The 18563-nt window shown below is 46.1% G+C and overlaps 1 protein-coding gene across 1 annotated transcript; it reads left to right on the top strand.

Moving 5' to 3' along the window:
- The first annotated feature begins 14603 nt into the window (after positions 1-14603).
- Positions 14604-15750, top strand: insl3 (insulin-like 3 (Leydig cell)). The gene is made up of 2 exons (XM_056293845.1): positions 14604-14784; positions 15545-15750. Exons 1-2 carry the CDS (start codon positions 14604-14606, stop codon positions 15748-15750), a joined length of 387 nt encoding a protein of 128 aa, XP_056149820.1.
- Positions 15751-18563: the final 2813 nt, after the last annotated feature.

Raw genomic sequence — 18563 nt, 5'->3', positions numbered from 1 at the left:
ATGCGCTGTCACTACACTGAATGCCCTCTAGCGGCAACGTAGCATTTATAGGCCACTGTATTAATGCGAACAATAAAGTAGTCCCACAACACAGTTATAAAACTGTATTGTTTATAAGGGTGGGGATACCTGCAGTCAGCTAAGACTAAAGAGGTCACTTAGATGTGTGATGAAACGTTTCTCCCAGTAAACGTTGTGTCCAGATGAACTGATTCAACTTCCTGGTATTTACTTACCTGGATTATTGAGCATGCATCAATACATATGGTTATACTGGTTTCCTTCCGTGTTATAGTGTTTTAATGTATAAATCTTGGGGCAGCGCTGCAACACAACACAACACAACACAACACACATGCTTAGTAAAACTCCCTCCCTTGATAAATAGATATGAAAAAAGTCTATACTATATTATACAGCTCTTCTATTTCCAATAATCTCTATTCATGTGTTTTCAGTACACTTTCACATAATAAGCAGAAAGTCCATTGCCATAGGTGGAGGTACAACCCCTTTAACAGTAGCCATTTACAAATCACCAATACAATGTAAAAGTAACAAAACAGCCTTTTTTTTTAGAATGCACCTTGACGTCATTTTACCTTTTTGACGAAATATAATGTAAAACCATTCCGACTGTTGAGGTTAAAACATTTGATTCTTAAAACTGTTTTCCATTACATGGGAATTTCCTAGAAGACTGAACTTAAATGCACGGTGTATTATTGTCTCCCTCCTAGGTCATATTTGGTTGATAATGTCACTTACTCAATAAAAAGGCTCTCCTTCATCATATGCAAAGGACCATAATGTTCTCTTTATCTTTCCCTTCCTGCAGTTGTTCTTTGAAATCCATCCAAGTTTGCTTTCAAACATACACACAACCTGTAAACTGAGGAGACCAAACCTGGCAGACATGAGATTTATTTATTCCGGAGATGACGGCTGCCTGTCTAACAGGATTACAGTATAGGGCAATGGGAACGATGCCAATGGGTTTTATAATGTCAGCATCAGTTACACCAACTAATCCTGAGGACTTCTGACTGGGCTAAATCTGACTGGGCTAGGTCAGACTGGGCTAAGTCTGACAGGGTGACGTTTGGCTGGGCTAAGGTTGATGGGCTATGTCAGACTGGGCTAGGTCAGACTGGGCTAAGTCTAACTGGGCTAAGGCTGACTGGGCTATGTCTGACTAGGCTAAATTAGACTGGGCTAGGTCAGACTGGGCTAAGTCAGACTGGGCTAAGTCTGACTGAGCTAAATTAGACTGGGCTAGGTCAGACTGGGCTAAGTCAGACTGGGCTAAATCTGACTGGGCTAAGGTTGATGGGCTATGTCTGACTGAGTTAAATATGACTGGGCTAAATATGACTGGGCTAAATCTGACTGGGATAAATTTGAATGGGCTAAATCTGAATGGGCTAAATTTGAAGTAGGAGAGGTCAGTGGAGACAAGGTCAGTTAGATATCCATATGTATTGAAAATTTGTGAAAATTTTCTTTGAAGAGATCTGAGCCACACTTTCGGCAGCACAGTATACTCTATACCAACCAACAAATATTGTGGATTGGGAGATCAAGGGAACCTATTTTGGCCCAGGAAAATCACAATCTTTATATTTGTTTTGTAACTTTACTCGCAAACCACTCATTTAAGTTGCAGTTGTACATTGGTTTTTGATCCCACCCACATTATTCCCTGTGAGTACTTTTGTTAAAATACCTCCAGATCTGATATTTTCCTTACTTAAAGCAAATTTTAAAGTGTGTCAACGTTTTAATTAACATTACATTTTAATTAACATTACAATGGTTGACAATCGAAGTTTTCATTGATCAGTAATAAGCGCCATCATCAATCAAGGCTTCTTTTCCTTACTTTTCACCGTTATATGAGAGGTGGCATGGTGGCCCAGTGGTTAGCACTGTTGCCTAACAGCAAGAAGGTCCTGGGTTCAAACCCCAGGCTGTCCCAGGTCCTTTTTTGTGTGGAGTTTGCATGTTCTGCATGGGTTTCCTCCCACCATCAAAAAGACATGTATGTTAGGGTTAATACTCTTGCCTGTGCCCCTGAGCAAGGCAAAAGGATAGGTTGGTCCCCAGGTGCTGCAGCAGCCCACTGCTCATATACAATAGGATGGGTTAAATGCAGAGAAAAAAAATTTGGTGTAACCATACACTAACAAAAAATAAAAATAAACGTGGCTTTCATATGACAGGATATCTCTGTGTCATGCTATCAAAATAAGAAAGTTTGACTTCTGTTTTATTATGAAAAACAATCGAAGTAACTCACAAGAAACTGGCTGAGCGCATAGAAAAGCTTTGACAATTGATTATTCTGGTGATATTAGTAATAGTGAGGATGTAGAGAATGTAAACTGTGTGAACTGTATTGGGTTTCTGCTTAATGACAGTTGGTATTTGGGAATTATGGAGTTGAGAACAACACTGACAGGAATCAGACTGGATTGTTTGCCGTTTTTCATCCCTCAAAGCGAGAGCTGAAACGGTACAGTGGGGTTTTGCCCATCCATCCATCCATTAGTTGAACCACTTATCCTGCTCTCAGGGATGCTGGAGCCTATTCCAGCAGTCATCGGGCAGCAGGCGGGGAGACACCCTGGACAGGCCGCCAGGCCATCACAGGGCCAACACACACACACACACACACACACACACACACACACACACACACACACACACACACACACACACACACACACACACACACACACACACACACACACACACAACATTCATACCTAGGGACAATTTAGTATGGCCAATTCACCTGACGTACATGTCTTTGGATTGTGGGAGGAAACCGGAGGAAACCCACGCTGACACGGGGAGAACATGCAAACTCCACACAGAGGACGACCTGGGATGACCCACCAAGGTTGGATTACCCGGGGCTCGAAGCCAGGACCTTCTTGCTGTGAGGCGACCACACTAACCACTGCGCCACCGTGCCAGGGTTTTGTCCAGTCAGTTTATTCAGAGATCCAGCCCTCTGCGGTCACATTATGAGATGTCTACTGACTAAGAATGGACAGAAAAGGATCTTTCAACCAAATGTGGCCTGTTCATATGGGCAGGTGGGGCAGTGCCCCACTGAAAAAAATCATCCGCCAAAAAACATAGTTCTTCCTCATAAACTATTTTCCACGTTAATACATCATAATTTACATTGCAATAAACATTACCTAGTTGTTGTGCAATAAATGAATCAAACTAGTTAACAACTTTTGACCTTTGAACGTTAAAATCGTCATTTCCGTGATTCGGTCTCAATCTAGTGCGTTGTGCAATATTGGGGCAGGAGACCTTGGTGCCCCACTTTCGCTGGCAGACTTATTATAGAGCCTTGTGGTCAAAGATGGGAACTGCAATAAGCGCCAATAGGTGGTCATTGGGGCAGTAATGAGTCTGCCATACTCCCCTTACTCTGCAGCTCTTACCGTTTTCTTGAGTTAGTCCGCACGTTTAGACTACTGCAGAAATGGCGGCCAGCATTGTTGCACCTGCTGTGTCTAACAGTGTAGTTTATTTTAAAAAAAAAAACAAAACAAAACGGTTTGAACGACTACAATTACAAGAAAAGTGGGCAATTAAGAAGCTTGGCCTGATAGACCAAACATTAACATTACTCAGCGAACAAAGGACAAAGGGAAAACCTACAACAGGAAATCTTCGCGAACATGGTATGAAAAGAAAACATGGCTATGTGGCTGCTCAATGTAACGGGGGCAGTCCTATGCTGTTCTATGCTGGTCAGCCTGCTGCACGCCCGTCACTCTCATCATTAGCTCTGCGTTGTGTTCTAGTTGGGTGGGGCCCCAGGTGTTGTGGGGGGCCCTCAGTCTCTCATCATCATCATCATCATCATCATGATCAAGGAAGGAGGGGGGGCACACAGGACTCTATTTGGCCCACCTTGCCATTTATTTTGGTTTCAAACCCTTCGACAAACGTCCAGTCCTCCAGCGGGAGCGGTGTTTCTTATGGACGTGGGGGTCGAAGTTCAACCACTGCCCGGACTTCACTCGTGTGCGTTAGAAGGAGAAACCGTCCACGGGACTCCAATGTAAGAAAGGATAAACAAGTATTTTATCCCACAGCTTGCAGTATCTTCTTACAGGGATACTCAAGGTTACGTTCTCCTCAACCAGCAAAACTGTCCTACGGTAAGAAACACGCGTGGCTCGGCTCGATCGCTGCTTGACACTCCTCCCACAAAACAAAAATGGCCTCTCCCGCGTTCCCTCTTTCGTGTACCCACAAGACCTCTCTCTTAAAGCGACAGTACATGTATATGACGGTCGTTGGAAAACATACATAAAAGTAAATAATGACATAAAATAAAATGTAGTAAACACAAATAACAGCACACAGACAGGATTTGGTGATATTTCATACTCAAACAAAATAAAATAAAAACATTAATTTTAACCTGGTTACATTCACCCCTCTTGAAATTCACCAACATCCTGACAGCAGGATAAAAAGAGAAAGAGGAAAGGAAAAGCCCATCACTGACTACTGGCACAAGTGAAAAGAAGGACCTAGTCCTCCAGTCAACTTAGGAGCTACCTCGGTTACGAGGTTCAGAAAATAATGAGGTTGATCAAGTCTCAGTATTCCCCTAGATCAATGTGACGCCTGATACGCCACACCACGCACTTGGCCCAAAACAACCCTGTCTGATAGACACCTAATAACTCACATTAAACTAGTTTGAATGACTCCAACCTCCATCAAAGTTCAAACCCTCACACTCCGTAGAAATGGCATCTGAGCCATAGATTCTATTAACCTGTTCCCTGACCTCACCACCCTCCCTGTGCGTGTCCTAACCCGACCATCGCTCTCTACTTGTGTGCGTGAGACAGTGCGAGCTGCAACATCTGTATCGAGTGAGTGTGGTGCTTCTGTGTGTGATATAACACCAACATCGAGTGAGTGTGATGCCTCTATGTGTGGTGCACGTGTGTTGTGTGGTGCGTGTGTGTTGGGTGGAGTCTGAGCAGTGGCCCCCACAGGACTGACTACCAGACTAGACGGAATGAACTCTTCCGCTTCTGCCCACTCAGATCTAGGCGAGTCTCCAAGTGATGAGACTGCTAGCCCCAGTGCATCCCCTGAGACTGTCAGGCCATCTGCACTGTCCTCCTCATCGGACTCTGCGCAGTCAAGCAACTGACTGGTTGTACCGGACTCCTCACCCTGATCTAACTCAGGAAGGGGCAAGAAGTTGACCTCCAACAAACGGTTCCTGTGCACCACTCTGGTGTGCCCCTCTGCATCCTGAATCTTGTAGACGTGGATATTGGGGTTGACACCGACAACCGTGTACACTCCGTTCTCCCATTTGTCAGCCAACTTTCTCTTCCCTCGCTCACTCTGGTTCGCAACCAAAACACGATCCCCGACAGACAGGACAGTGCCCTTGGCGTGTCTGTTGTACTGTCGCGCCTGATGCTGCTGCTCAGCCGTGGAGTGCTTCTGAGCGATCTCCATTGCACTCCTTAGACAGGAAAGCAGAGACTGAGCATAAGAGTCATAGTCAACAACGTGAGGATCATGCAAAACCTGCCTGAACATAACATCCACCGGCAGTCTTGGGACACGCCCATGCATCAGGAAGAAAGGTGCATAACCCGTGGTCTCGTGAACAGTGGCATTGTACGCGAGCGTGAGAGAATGGATCTGCTGAGGCCACTGTTGCTTCTGCTGAAGCGGAAGGGAACGGAGCATATTCCCCATCGTGCGATTAAAACGCTCTGTCCCGCCATTACCCATAGGATGGTAGGCCGTAGTGTGGGACTTCGCTACACCCGCCAACTTGAGAAGCTCTGCAATCAGGTTGCTCTCAAAGTTTGTGCCCTGGTCAGAATGTATTCTCTCCGGAAACCCGTAAACACAGAATACATGATCCCAGAGTTTCTTGGCGACCTGCTTCGCTGTCTGATTGGTGCAGGGGAACGCGTGAGCAAGCTTAGTGAAGTGGTCAGTAACCACTAAGACATCGACTGACCGCTGCTTACTGTCCTCAGCGGACCAGAAATCCATACACACAAGCTGCATCGGTGCGGAAGTTTTAATGCTCTCCAGGGGCGGCAAGCAGCTGGCTCTGGGGTCTTCCCAAACACACATCTCCGACAGCATCTGACATATGCTTTGATATCCCTCTCCATGTCAGGCCAATAAAAACGCTGCCTTGCAAGAGAGAGAGTACGGTCCTGGCCCTGATGACCAGCGTGATCGTGGATGCCAGACAGTGCCTTGTCTTTCAGACTCAGAGGTAAAACATACTGAGACCTCCTCTGCTTGGACACTGGGTCCTTTGTCACCCTGTACAAGACACCATCATTGACTTCCAACTTCTCCCACTGTTTCAACAGCCTGAGGACCTTCTGGTCAGCACCATGCCTCTCACGTCTCGATGGCCGCTTCCGAACAGCGACAAAGGGCAACACCTTGGAGATGCAGGGGTCCTGCTCCTGACTCAACCTGAGCTCCTCGGTGGATAACATTGGCAGTGTATCCTGACCACCCGACAGATGCTGAACGTGCTGGACCAAACTGAGTGCTGTGAATACTGATGCATCAGGCCAGTCACATTTGGCTTGACAAAAAGCCCTGACCTCAGCTGCACCACAAGCAAACCCAGATCGCGCACTACTCACTGTTTGGGACTGGCAACTGAGTCTGAAAACATCCTGCACAGAGTCCCCCTCAACCCCGTCGGCTTCCTGAACAAGGGCCGGGTAGGGCTCCCTAAGTAGCCTCTGACTGACGGGCTTGGAAAAAGGGTCGCGACTCAAGGCATCCGCCACCACGTTTTTCTTCCCTGGCAGGTGTTTGAGATCGAAAGTGTAAGACGCCAACTTAGACACCCAGCGGATCTCACACGCGTCAAGCTTCGGCTTCGTTAGGAGATAAGTCAGCGGATTATTATCTGTCCAAACGGTGAAGCTTTGACCCTTCAGCCAGTGGCTGAACTTTCACAAACACTCCACTTCAGCGCCATGAACTCCAGTCTATGAGCTGGATACTTCCGCTGTGAGGCACTGAGGGACTTGCTTGCAAAACCAACAGGTCTGGCCTTGGACTCTCCTCGGGGCACTTGAGACAGCACCGCGCCGAGTCCGTCCAAAGACGCATCGACCGACAAAATGAAAGGCACCTCAAAGTCTGGATGGGCAAGCACCACACACTCCAGTAACATCGTCTTCAACAGATCAAATGCTTCCCCACATTCCACCGTCCAGTCTGTGGAGGTAAGCTTACGGAAGCTGCCATGGGGCTTCTTATCCTTAGCTGACCTTCCCCTCCTCTTTTGTCCAGCTGTAAGGGCGAACAGGGGCTTAGCCACGGAGGAGCAGTTCGGTAGGAAACGCTGGTAGTAAAATACCATACCAAGGAAAGATTTGATCCTACGAACAGAAGGCGTGCACCCATCACCTTCCATGAGATCCTGTACTGTCATGTTGGAGATGACCTCTACTTTGGAGGGATCGACAGACACACCTCCGCCATCAACCACGTGGCCCAAAAACCGCACCCGCTTCTGCAGCAGATGACACTTTTTCTGAGCCAGTTTCAAGTTGTTCTTCCTCAACCTCTGAAACACAGTGCGGAGCCTCGACAGAGCCTCAACCTCTGACGGCGCGAAGACAAGAAGATCATCAAGATAGCACAAAAGCTTCGTGAAGTTCAGATCCCCAAAGATCCAAATCATCATTCTCATGAAGGCTGCAGGGCTATTACAAAGGCCCTGTGGCATGCGATTGTATTCATGCGACCCAAGGGGAGTCGTGAAAGCAGTGTATTTCTTGTCATCTTCATGCATTGGGATGTTGAAGAAGCCAGAGGTGAGGTCCATCGTACTAAAGAGGCAGTTACCACCCAGCGCGGCAAGACAGTCTGACTGGTGTGGCAAGGGATGAGCGTCTTTCAAGGTCCGAGCATTCAGCCATCTGAAATCAGTGCAGATCCAAAGCCCGCCATCCTTCTTCCACACCATAACCAGCGGTGAAGCATATGCGCTCGAGGACTTCCGGATAATCCCTTTCTCCTCCATATCAGTGAGAACCTGTCTCAACTTCTGATAGTGGGCTGGGGGAACCCTACTGTAGGGCAAGCGAAAGGGGTACTCATCCACCAGATGGATGCGATGTGTGTATCCTGTGACCTCGCCACAGTCCAGAGAGTCCCTGGAGAAGATGTCATGGTACTCGGTGAGCAGCTGAGTGAGCTGGGACTTGCATGCCTCACTAACCTGACAGGAGCTGAGGTCAATGTCACTGAGTCCGAGCTCTGACAAACTCCTAGCCGGCTGGACAGGGGGACAGGCACTACCTGTGGCGTTGGACTCATGCCTCCCCGCAACTGATTGCAGTCCCTGGAAAACATTAAAGTCCTCAATCGCCAAGCATGGAAACACATCAGCCAACTTGCAGTTCCTTTTCAGCATGATGGCTTTGTCAGATGGATTGACAACAGTCATGGGTACCCACCTATCACCCCAGAGCGGTGTGACAAGTCGACCTACGAGGACACCGCGTGGCATGGCCTTGGAGTCTGTCGGCTCCACAACAACAGTGCTTCCAGCTGACATAGGCACCTTAGCAGGAAGTCTGCCCCAGACTAAGTGCTCGTGCCTCGGTAAGAGTGTCACGGCCTGGGTGAGCTTAACAGTACCTATCTTCTCAGGAACAGCACCACCCCTCCAGCGCTCTACATTCGTGAACATGGACAGGAACTGTTCAACGTCAGGACTAGACGGATGTTCCTGTCTGGACGCGATGTCCCAGTACTCAGTACCACTCTTGAGTACATGGGCCACATGTTTAATGACGTTTGTGCCGACTATCAGATCATCATGCTGACCGGGCACGACCAGAGTGGGTATGACAAAGGAAACACCATAAAGCTGCATGTTGAGGTCATAAAAACCATCAGGCCTAGTCTCCAGACCACCACAGCCAATCAAGACAATGTTCTCTTCAGGCTGCTGCTTCTCAGGTAAAACACCCCCAGAGCGGAGCTTCTCTACTGCATTTTCACTGATACTGCATGACATAGAGCCAGTATCCAACATGCCATTAAGCTGCACACTCTGGTTGACAAGAACAGGAGCATAGAACAAGTCACTGAAAGCCTGAATCCTCTGTGTCGCCTGAATGACCATACGCGAACCCTGAGGTGCTTTGGCACACTTGTCATCATACCATTTAGCCAAGTCGGAGACATCAGTGAGGGATACATCTACATTACCCACACCATCCCTCTCTAGGTGTGGGTTTAGTAGTTTAACGGACGAGACTGACAACCAGCTCTTCCACCAGGCTGAGAACGGAGCTGGTTGGGCGGCTGAGGGTGAGGACAGTCCCTCTTCCAATGACCAGGAGACAAACAGTTTATACATCGGTTCTCCCGGCTGCAGTGGGAAAATGTGGAGTGATCCAGAGACTTACAAACCCTGCACAACCGCTGCGGTGCGTCTGGCGCCCGCCCTGCGGCGCTAGCTGGCAGTTGAGTCCGCGTCGGTGTCCGGACTGCAGCGCTAACTGGAACCTGAGTCTGCATTGTGACCAAACGGTCTAGCAAGCTCACCAAACTCCTCATATAGTCATCACCACCAAAGACAGGTGCGGGAGACGGTGTAGGACACCTTGCACAAAATGGTGTAGATGACGCATGAGCCGGGACGGGAGATGGCACCACCGGCACGGTCGTGTTCAAGTCGGGAGCCACGTCGACTACAGGGACATGAACCTGTGAATGGAACCTACGCTCTACCGCGCCTGCTTCACGTTGTCCACCTGCAGCAACACGGGACTTCCTCTCCAGCATGTGCTCATCAAGCCTCTCTTGGATCTTGCTAGCAGACCATTTCCCTGCGGACTTGAACTTAAAAACATTGGCAAGAGACTGATCTGGACAGTGTTTGATAAACATCATGCTTACCTCGTGGCTTGGCTCTTCAATACTACGGCCCTGCCACTTCAAGCATTCGTCAGCCACCTCCACTGTCTTATTAAGCCTAATCCAATACTCCATAGCGTCCTCACCTGGCTTGGGCAGCATACTGTAAAAGTCCGCCAGGGGCATGCTCGAGTATGTGAGGTCACTAAAGTGTTGCTTCAGTACATCAAAAATAATGTGGGGGTTCGCTATGTGGTCGACAGATGTGTTGCGCAGCTTTATCCTCACCACGTCCCCTGCTTTCCCCATAAGCTTAGCTAGAATCTCATGTGACTGCTCACTAACTGGAATGGCTCGCTTCCTCAAATACAAAGTCATAAGGCTCTCCCACTCATGAACTGTAAACTTATCAGAGCTATCGCCCCTAAAAATAGGAGGCTCCCTAGCGTCTGCCTGCATTACTACTCTAACACTAGGCACTGTCTCCGAACACTGTTCAGCAGACCTAGCACTGTCTGTGTGTGTGTTTCTAAGCACTTGTGTTTCCTGCAGCTTAGCAGTGATTGACTCTCCTATCTTCTCTGCCAACTGAGTAATGAGCATGGCTAACTCACCCACTGGCTGCTCGCTGTTACCCAGCACAGCCCCTTCGCTGATACCTGGCCTGGCCCGTTCTACGTAGCGTGTGGAGGTGAACTGAGGAGTGCCAAATGTGGTCGGGTCTCTAGGTCCTGGTGCTCTGGTGTCTGGTTCCCCGCCCTCTAAGAGCTGCCCGAAACTCCTACCTACACCTAGCCGTAAACCCCCACCCACATCTAACTGGTACCCCCTCTCCATAGCACACTGGCGATCCAAAAGATCCTGATCAGCAATGTTACCCCCACCTACGTACGAACCACCCTCTGCCATGTTCCTACCTCTAACACTCAGATAAAATAAAAAATAAAATAAAAAAGTGAAAAGCTCAATTCATTTAAATAATTGAATCTAGAAAGCACTAAGATATTGAAACAATCACATACAATCAACAAATTCACCAATAGATTAATCACATATGCACATATCTAGTAGTTTACATCAACAGATTATTCACACGAGTCCTTCAATCACATCAACATGAACCTTTTTTCCTTTTTTTCCCCGTGCGTTTTTCTTCCTTCAGTATATACAAATGTCCTGTTCACAAGCCCAGTCCATGGTAACCACAGCTATGACTGTCCAGTGTCCACACAGCTCAACTCCAGCCCACTGTAACATGAGCGTACAGTCTATAGAAATACCTGAGGACGTCTCGGGCTTGATGACGACAGCAGCCTCCTGCGGCGAGCAACTGATGTCGCTCTCAGGATCCAGGAGGGTCACGGCACCAATGTAACGGGGGCAGTCCTATGCTGTTCTATGCTGGTCAGCCTGCTGCACGCCCGTCACTCTCATCATTAGCTCTGCGTTGTGTTCTAGTTGGGTGGGGCCCCAGGTGTTGTGGGGGGCCCTCAGTCTCTCATCATCATCATCATCATCATCATGATCAAGGAAGGAGGGGGGACACACAGGACTCTATTTGGCCCAGTCCTCCAGCGGGAGCGGTGTTTCTTACGGACGTGGGGGTCGAAGTTCAACCACTGCCCGGACTTCACTCGTGTGCGTTAGAAGGAGAAACCGTCCACGGGACTCCGATGTAAGAAAGGATAAACAAGTATTTTATCCCACAGCTTGCAGTATCTTCTTACAGGGATACTCAAGGTTACGTTCTCCTCAACCAGCAAAACTGTCCTACGGTAAGAAACACGCGTGGCTCGGCTCGATCGCTGCTTGACACTCCCCCCCACAAAACAAAAATGGCGTCTCCCGCGTTCCCTCTTCCGTGTACCCACAAGACCTCTCTCTTAAAGCGACAGTACACGTATATGACGGTCGTTGGAAAACATACATAAAAGTAAATAATGACATAAAATAAAATGTAGTAAACACAAATAACAGCACACAGACAGGATTTGGTGATATTTCATACTCAAACAAAATAAAATAAAAACATTAATTTTAACCTGGTTACATCAACATGGAATACAGTTTTCTGTTTCCAGTGCCTGTTATTCCGGTCATCTGTAGCAGGGTCAGGACAAGGGGATATATGGACTAACGCAGGGCTGAGTGATTTGAAGCACTTTTCATAACGGGCTAAGAAACACGAGTCAAGCAAAGCACATTTACATTGTACTATGAAACTAGCCCTGCTCGGTCAAGCTAACATAGCAGCACAGCTTGACGAGCGCTACCATGTGAGTGTGCGGAGGTGGACAAAGCTTACAGACTGCATCACATTCCGTGGAGTATTCGAACTAGCCCTTAGAGCAGTGTTTCTCAACCGGGGGTCCGCGGACCTCTAGTGGTCCGTGGTGTAATTGCAAGGGGTCCGTGAAAATAAAATATATTTAAAAAAAAGATCCTATGACATTTATAGAAATAGGATTATTTTACTCAAATGTGACTGAGACCTTTATTTACCTAAACTATAAAGGGTAACAGGACCTTTTTCTCTAATTACATCTGTTTCACAAGTGTAATTTATTGTATTTTAATAAGAGATCTCGCTCCCGTTTGCATTGTTAAAAGTTACTGCATAAAAATTCTGTTGTTACATATATCTGAAAGTTACTGAATACATATTCTGTTTTGTTAACTATATCTGAAAGTTACTGCATAAGAATTCTGTTTTGTTAACTATATCTAAGTTACAACTGAAAGCTCTTATTTTTGCCCCAAAGAGTGAATAAATGCTATAATGCAATTTAAAATGCAGTTTCTACTGTTTCTATCAAATTGCAACCCCCCTCCCCCAAGATCAGGTGGAGAGGTCCTCAGGGTAGATCAAAAATACGCAGGGGGTCCAGGACCCTAAAAAGGTTGAGAACCACTGCCTTAGAGGACACGACGAGACCGAATCATCCGATAACCCTGGCGTCCTCCGTGGCCTTGTCGATTTAGTTTCGTCGTTGGATACTGCGACGCAGGAGCACCCAGAAAAGGCAATGGTTTTCAAAGGTACGTCCAGAAGTGTCCAAACGAGCAACTCGGTTGCATGCTAGACGTAATGCAACCGCCATGTCCTCATACTCATGAAAAATTGGAGTAGGCTATTTTTAGACATTGCTTTAGTTTATCATGGGTGGTTTTTTTGTCGCTTACACTCGGGTTAAAGGATAGCCTATTGTTCATCTTTGAAAGGCGTTGGCTACTGCGGCGTTATGTGGGTTGCTGGCTGGTATGTTTACAGGTAGGTATGTACTGTCTATTCTCTAATATAGTAATTATTATACTTAATTAATATAAGTATTTAATATACTTAATTATTCAAATAACGATATCAAAAGTGGGCGTGGTCCGTGATTCAGGAGCTGGAGCCTGTGTCCGCCCCACTAGTATTTATGGCCATGGACCGCTGCTGCTTTCAACCTTATATATACAGAAACGCACATGAACACGACAAAAGAGAACACACACAATCTGGTATACACTACGCTTTGTTGGTGACGTAAATGAGTTTGCTCTGTACGCTTTAGTAGCTTCTCAACACAGTGAGTCCCTCTATAATCCAGATCACATGTAGGTCCCCCTCCAGCCCCCCCCCCCCCTCAGCGCTAGGGTTTGAGAAGGAAACCCATCTCTGGTGGGGTTATGCATCTGCAGCATGACTGGAAGTGGTGATGTGTTTGCAGGTGGTTGCGTCAGTACCCTTGACACATGCCGAGCCACATGCATTCTGTTCCAATTCACTCCAGTCCATCAAGTTATGTCAAGATAAGGGGCAAAAATAAATAGAAATAAAAATAAATATTCTGGTATTTAGATTGGAGGGCAGAATGGCCATTGGCATCTGAACTGTGCTTGAACTTAATTTATGCTTTTACTTAATAACAGAAGAGAACAGAACAAAAAAAACTACTTAAAACAATAGAAAATATAATAACCCCCCCCCCCCATTAAAGCACCATACAGTTATGTGCTAGCTAACATTGAGTTGGACGAACATTAGAAATGTACAGCTGCTGTGTGAGAAGGTCTCCATTACAGAACATATGTCATTAAAAAAGAGAAAATAATATAAAATCCATATTTCTTAAGGTATGGACCTAAAATCAAAACAGGCAATGGGACTTCCTCCATATGGTCCCAGTATGTAGCAAGAGCTGTAATGAGCCTCAGTAACCTGGAGAAAAGATCCTAAACCTCTCCTTCTGAACCTGGCCTTAAAAACCCCCCCAAAAACACAAACCTCTGCCATATATAAAAATAATGACAGATTTTTATCTCAGTGACAGTTCCAGCCTTGAATGAACTTCACATCACTGTCTTGGCGATCTCAGGATCGGGACATGCTTTTCCCTCACCAAGGCCAAACACATCTCTACATGAATCCCAGGGGCTCATCATTATTATATTGACTGGGTTATGATCGCTCACTATATAAACCCTTCGAGATAATGTCATAAGTCACAAGCTATCCCGTAAACCCCCTACACCGTCCGTCCGACCATCATTCTCCGCTCTCTGTCCATCCCCTCCCTCGTGTTGAAGGCCTGCTTCATCTCCGCTCTATTCATTTACCCCACTGCCAGTCTCTGGTCACTGACTGAAGCACAGCAGCATCGGAAGCAGTGCTGGGCATCATGTCCCATACCAGGTTTCTGGTGTTTTTGATGGCATTACTTGCAGCCAAAGTGTGTGTGATCCATGGGCAGGAGAGGATTAAGATGTGTGGCAGAGATCTGATACGCTTGGTCATCTCATCCTGCGGCAACTCGCGACTCAGCAGAGGTCCCCCGGAGCAGCTTCATGGAAAGTCCCACGGTAAGTGAAGTGTATTCAGTTTTGTGAGGAGAATTTGGTGAGAAACCATTACTGGCTCAAAGTATCAAAACAGGGGAGTAGATATAGGAGATGATTTGGATTTTGAATTTTTTTTTTGTCATATTCTTACACAGAGCGCTAGAGAAGTACAGGTCGGGGTCGGCCGGGGTCGGCCGGGGTCGGCCGGGGTGCTTGTTCAGGGGGGAGGGGGAAGAAGGGGGAATAGCTTGATCCTTCCTCACACTACGTCCCCCTGGTGAAACTCCTCACTGTCAGGTCAACAAAGCGGCTGGCGACTCCACATGTATCGAAGGAGGCATGCGGTAGTCTGCAGCCCTCCCTGGATCGGCAGAAGGGGTGGAGCAGCGACCCAGATGGCTCGAAAGGGTGGGGTAATTGGCCGGATATAACTGGGGAGAAAAAGGGGGAAAATCCTGCCCCCCAAAAAAGAATAATCAAAACTAATTTTGAAGTCACAGAGCTGCACACCTAAATAATACATGATTTGATGGATTTACTTTTTTTTTCCTTTACCCATCATGCCAACAATATTGCCATTCTCAAGACTTTTTGATGTTTGTGAGGTAAGCGGTTTGGATAATGGATGGATGGATGGATGGAGTAAGGCCTTCATCAGACTCGTCTCACATATAAATGTGGTAACATCTGTATTGCTCCTCTTGCCAGAAGCACACATTGTCCCCAAGCTTTGGCTTGGGTTTTCTTTTGATCTCTGTCTCTACCCATCCTCTTTGCACAGAGGACCAAGGCATCTCCACGGAAGAGCAGCGGGGGCGAGCTGCAGAAACGTCCGGTGGACCCTCACAGTCGGACGGGGAGATGGAGCTCTCTCTGGCCTCTCACTGGGACCCACTGTCCAATCCCATGAGACACGCCGTCGAAAGAATATCTGACATCTGCTGTGAGAAAGGATGCAGCATGAGAGAGCTGATCCAGTTTTGCTAGATGTGTCAGAAGTTGTTAGGCATTTCGATGCAACAAGAAACCCTTTAATACTACGTCTTGTGTTCGTTGGGGGTAGATTCTCTAAGGACCTTGACTGATGTGCCTTATTTTGAAGCTATTCAAGTGCAATAGAATTCCCCCCCCATGTTTCATACCTTATTCAGCTGTGACAAAAGGACTGTTGACATTGAATGTTTTAAAATTGTAATATTTTGCCTCGTCTAACCATTTTAAAGCAGAACTGAATGTCTAAAGATAGACAAAATCACTTTAATCGTTTGGTCATCTTACATAAATTATATGACTATTGTACAAGTTATCCTTTATTTAAGAAACTCTAAAACACAAACCTATTTGCAGCTGAAATTACACTGTAATAAAGCTTTCGATAATCATATGTGATGCGTATGTTACTCCTAATGTTTTTGACCATTTTCCATGGTGTCACGCAGTGTTGTTTTCCTTTTTTTCATGGTGTGGATTTACCCTGATTCTCAAAAGCGATGACGCAAAACTGCTTTACATTCTGACAAGACTGTGACCTGATACATTTATGCTAACCACTTACCTGCGCAAAATTGGACAAATTTTTCATTTCCCAAAGTTTACTTGTGAATCATATTCTAGCATATATTTATTTTCTCTTGTTGTTGTTTTTTTAATCATCATTTCATGTAACAATTTGTGTGCCATATTCCTGATATCTGTAAGTTGGAGATATTTGATATGATGACTTTGGGATTACCCTGGCCCAGTGGTTAGCGCTGTTGCCTCACAGCAAGAAGGTTCTGGGTTCGAACCCCGGGATTGTCCAACCTTGGGGGTCACCCCAGGTCATCCTCTGCGTGGAGTTTGCATGTTCTCCCCATGTCTGCAGTGGGTTTTCTCTGGGTGCTCCAGTTTCCCCCACCATCAAAAAGACATGCATGTTAGGGTTAGTACTCCTGTCTGTGCCCCTGACCGAGGCATGACAAACTGGAGTTGGTCCCTGGGCGCTGCACGGCGGCTGCCCACTGCTCTTAGCTACACAGCTAGGATGGGTTAAATGCAGAGAAGAATTTCCTCACGGGGATTAGTAAAGTATATCAATTAACCCTTCACCCTGACCCTATTACTATGATATGACAGCCCAGGGACATCAGGTCAAATGTTGACCATAGAGCATCACTTGCACTTTTCCAGAGTGAGCGTTCTCTCTAAAGAACGACTCGGGCAATAAACTATTGAATTAAACCATGACATAACCCAATGTACTAATACCCATCAGTGGTTACTGTAGAGGGACTCCGGCTACAACACCGTCATGGATCCAGTTGCTGGTTTCACCTGCAGCATCAGTTACTAAACTATCTAAATTAGCCGTTATAGTGTTGAGTTTGTGCATAACAGTGTGTTGTTGGGGTTATAATGTAGACACCTTCACTCATTTTCTCCCAAGAACACATTTCTCCTGCCACCCACTTCACTTTGAAATGATATTGTAGAAGCAAATCCTCCATAAAGTTTACAATTTTCTTGCCCTTTCTTAAAAACATATAAATTCAACAACAACTTAGGTTTGTGATGAACCCCACTCACCTCCAAGTCACTTCCGTATACATTAAACTCCTCTATAAACTTTCAGCTGTAAAAAGCAAGCAAGCAAAAAAACAAACAAACAAACCTAATATTGCGTTTTCTAATTGAAAACTTGAAACCCCACTCCAAGGTCCATATCTGTAGGTTATCAAGAAACTTTTGTAATCTCCTTACTACAAAGTTCATTTTTTCGTACTCTTCTATATAAAGCCCCATCATCGGCAAACAATTACCGACCTTCACTATACTCTAATTGAAGTGTGCAGGTCATCAGCCATAATTGAACATTTAAGGGGGCTTCTTTGGAAACTGTCAGCTTACTGACTGTGTCCTACTGATTTACATAAGGTCATTCATGCATCTATTACTGTAATGCACTCTATGACAGCATCAGTTGGAGCTCCCTTCACGGACTCCAACTGGTGCAGAAGGCTGCTGCCCGCATTTTAGCTATCAATTTATTCATTTAGCTATGAACATATTACTGTGGTACCAGCCAACTTACACTGGCTGCCCATTACATTCCACATTGATTCTAGAATTCTACTAATCACCTTCAAAGCATTAAATGGCCTTGCTCCAAATTATATCGAGGACTTATTAACCCCCCACCCCCACCCCACCCCACCCCATGTGCCTGCATTCACTTTGATAGGTGGATAGGGCTCTGCTTGGCATCCTCCTCATCACATTTACCATATTTTTTCATATATATTTTCTCCATTATAATTCTCTTATCCTCTTTCAGTGTTTTATTCTGTAAATTGTGTAAACACAACATCCATGGCACATTGTCTGTCTTGGGAGAGAGATCCCTCCTCTGTTGCTCTCTCTGAGGTGTCTTCCCATTTTTTCCTCCCTGTTAACGTTTTTTTTTTTAGGGAGTTATTCTTTATCCAATGTGAGGGTCTAAGGACAGGATGTTGTGTTGCTGTAAAGCTCACTGAGGCCAAAATGCAATTTGTGATATTGGGCTATACAAATAAAATTGACTTTACTTGGCTCTGCTGGTTAGTCCCAGTGACCAAAGGTGACGGGGACTTCGCTGTCAGAGGTCCCACACTGTAGAACAGACTGCCTGTCAAAGTCCAACTGCCAACGTCCTCAGTGTCTTTGTTGTTGTGTCTTATTATCCCACCTCTGAGAGTTAACATTTTTTTGTATGACTTAATTTTATTCCCTTGTGGTTTATGATCTCTGTTTGTTTTCTTTTGTTTTTAATTGCTGTTTTTAAT

The sequence above is a fragment of the Lampris incognitus genome, chromosome 14 (assembly GCF_029633865.1).
Source record: "Lampris incognitus isolate fLamInc1 chromosome 14, fLamInc1.hap2, whole genome shotgun sequence".
NCBI lineage: Eukaryota > Metazoa > Chordata > Actinopteri > Lampriformes > Lampridae > Lampris > Lampris incognitus.
Note: the sequence above shows the minus strand (reverse complement) of the source record. Positions and strands in the feature narration are given on the sequence as shown.

What these genes read in the sequence shown, in the direction of transcription:
- insl3 (XM_056293845.1), top strand. Translation starts at nt 14,604, where the DNA reads ATGTCCCATACCAGGTTTCTGGTGTTTTTGATGGCATTACTTGCAGCC. An exon ending in GCTTCATGGAAAGTCCCACG is followed by an intron (nt 14,785 to 15,544) that starts GTAAGTGAAGTG and finishes CTCTTTGCACAG; the next exon opens with AGGACCAAGGCATCTCCACG.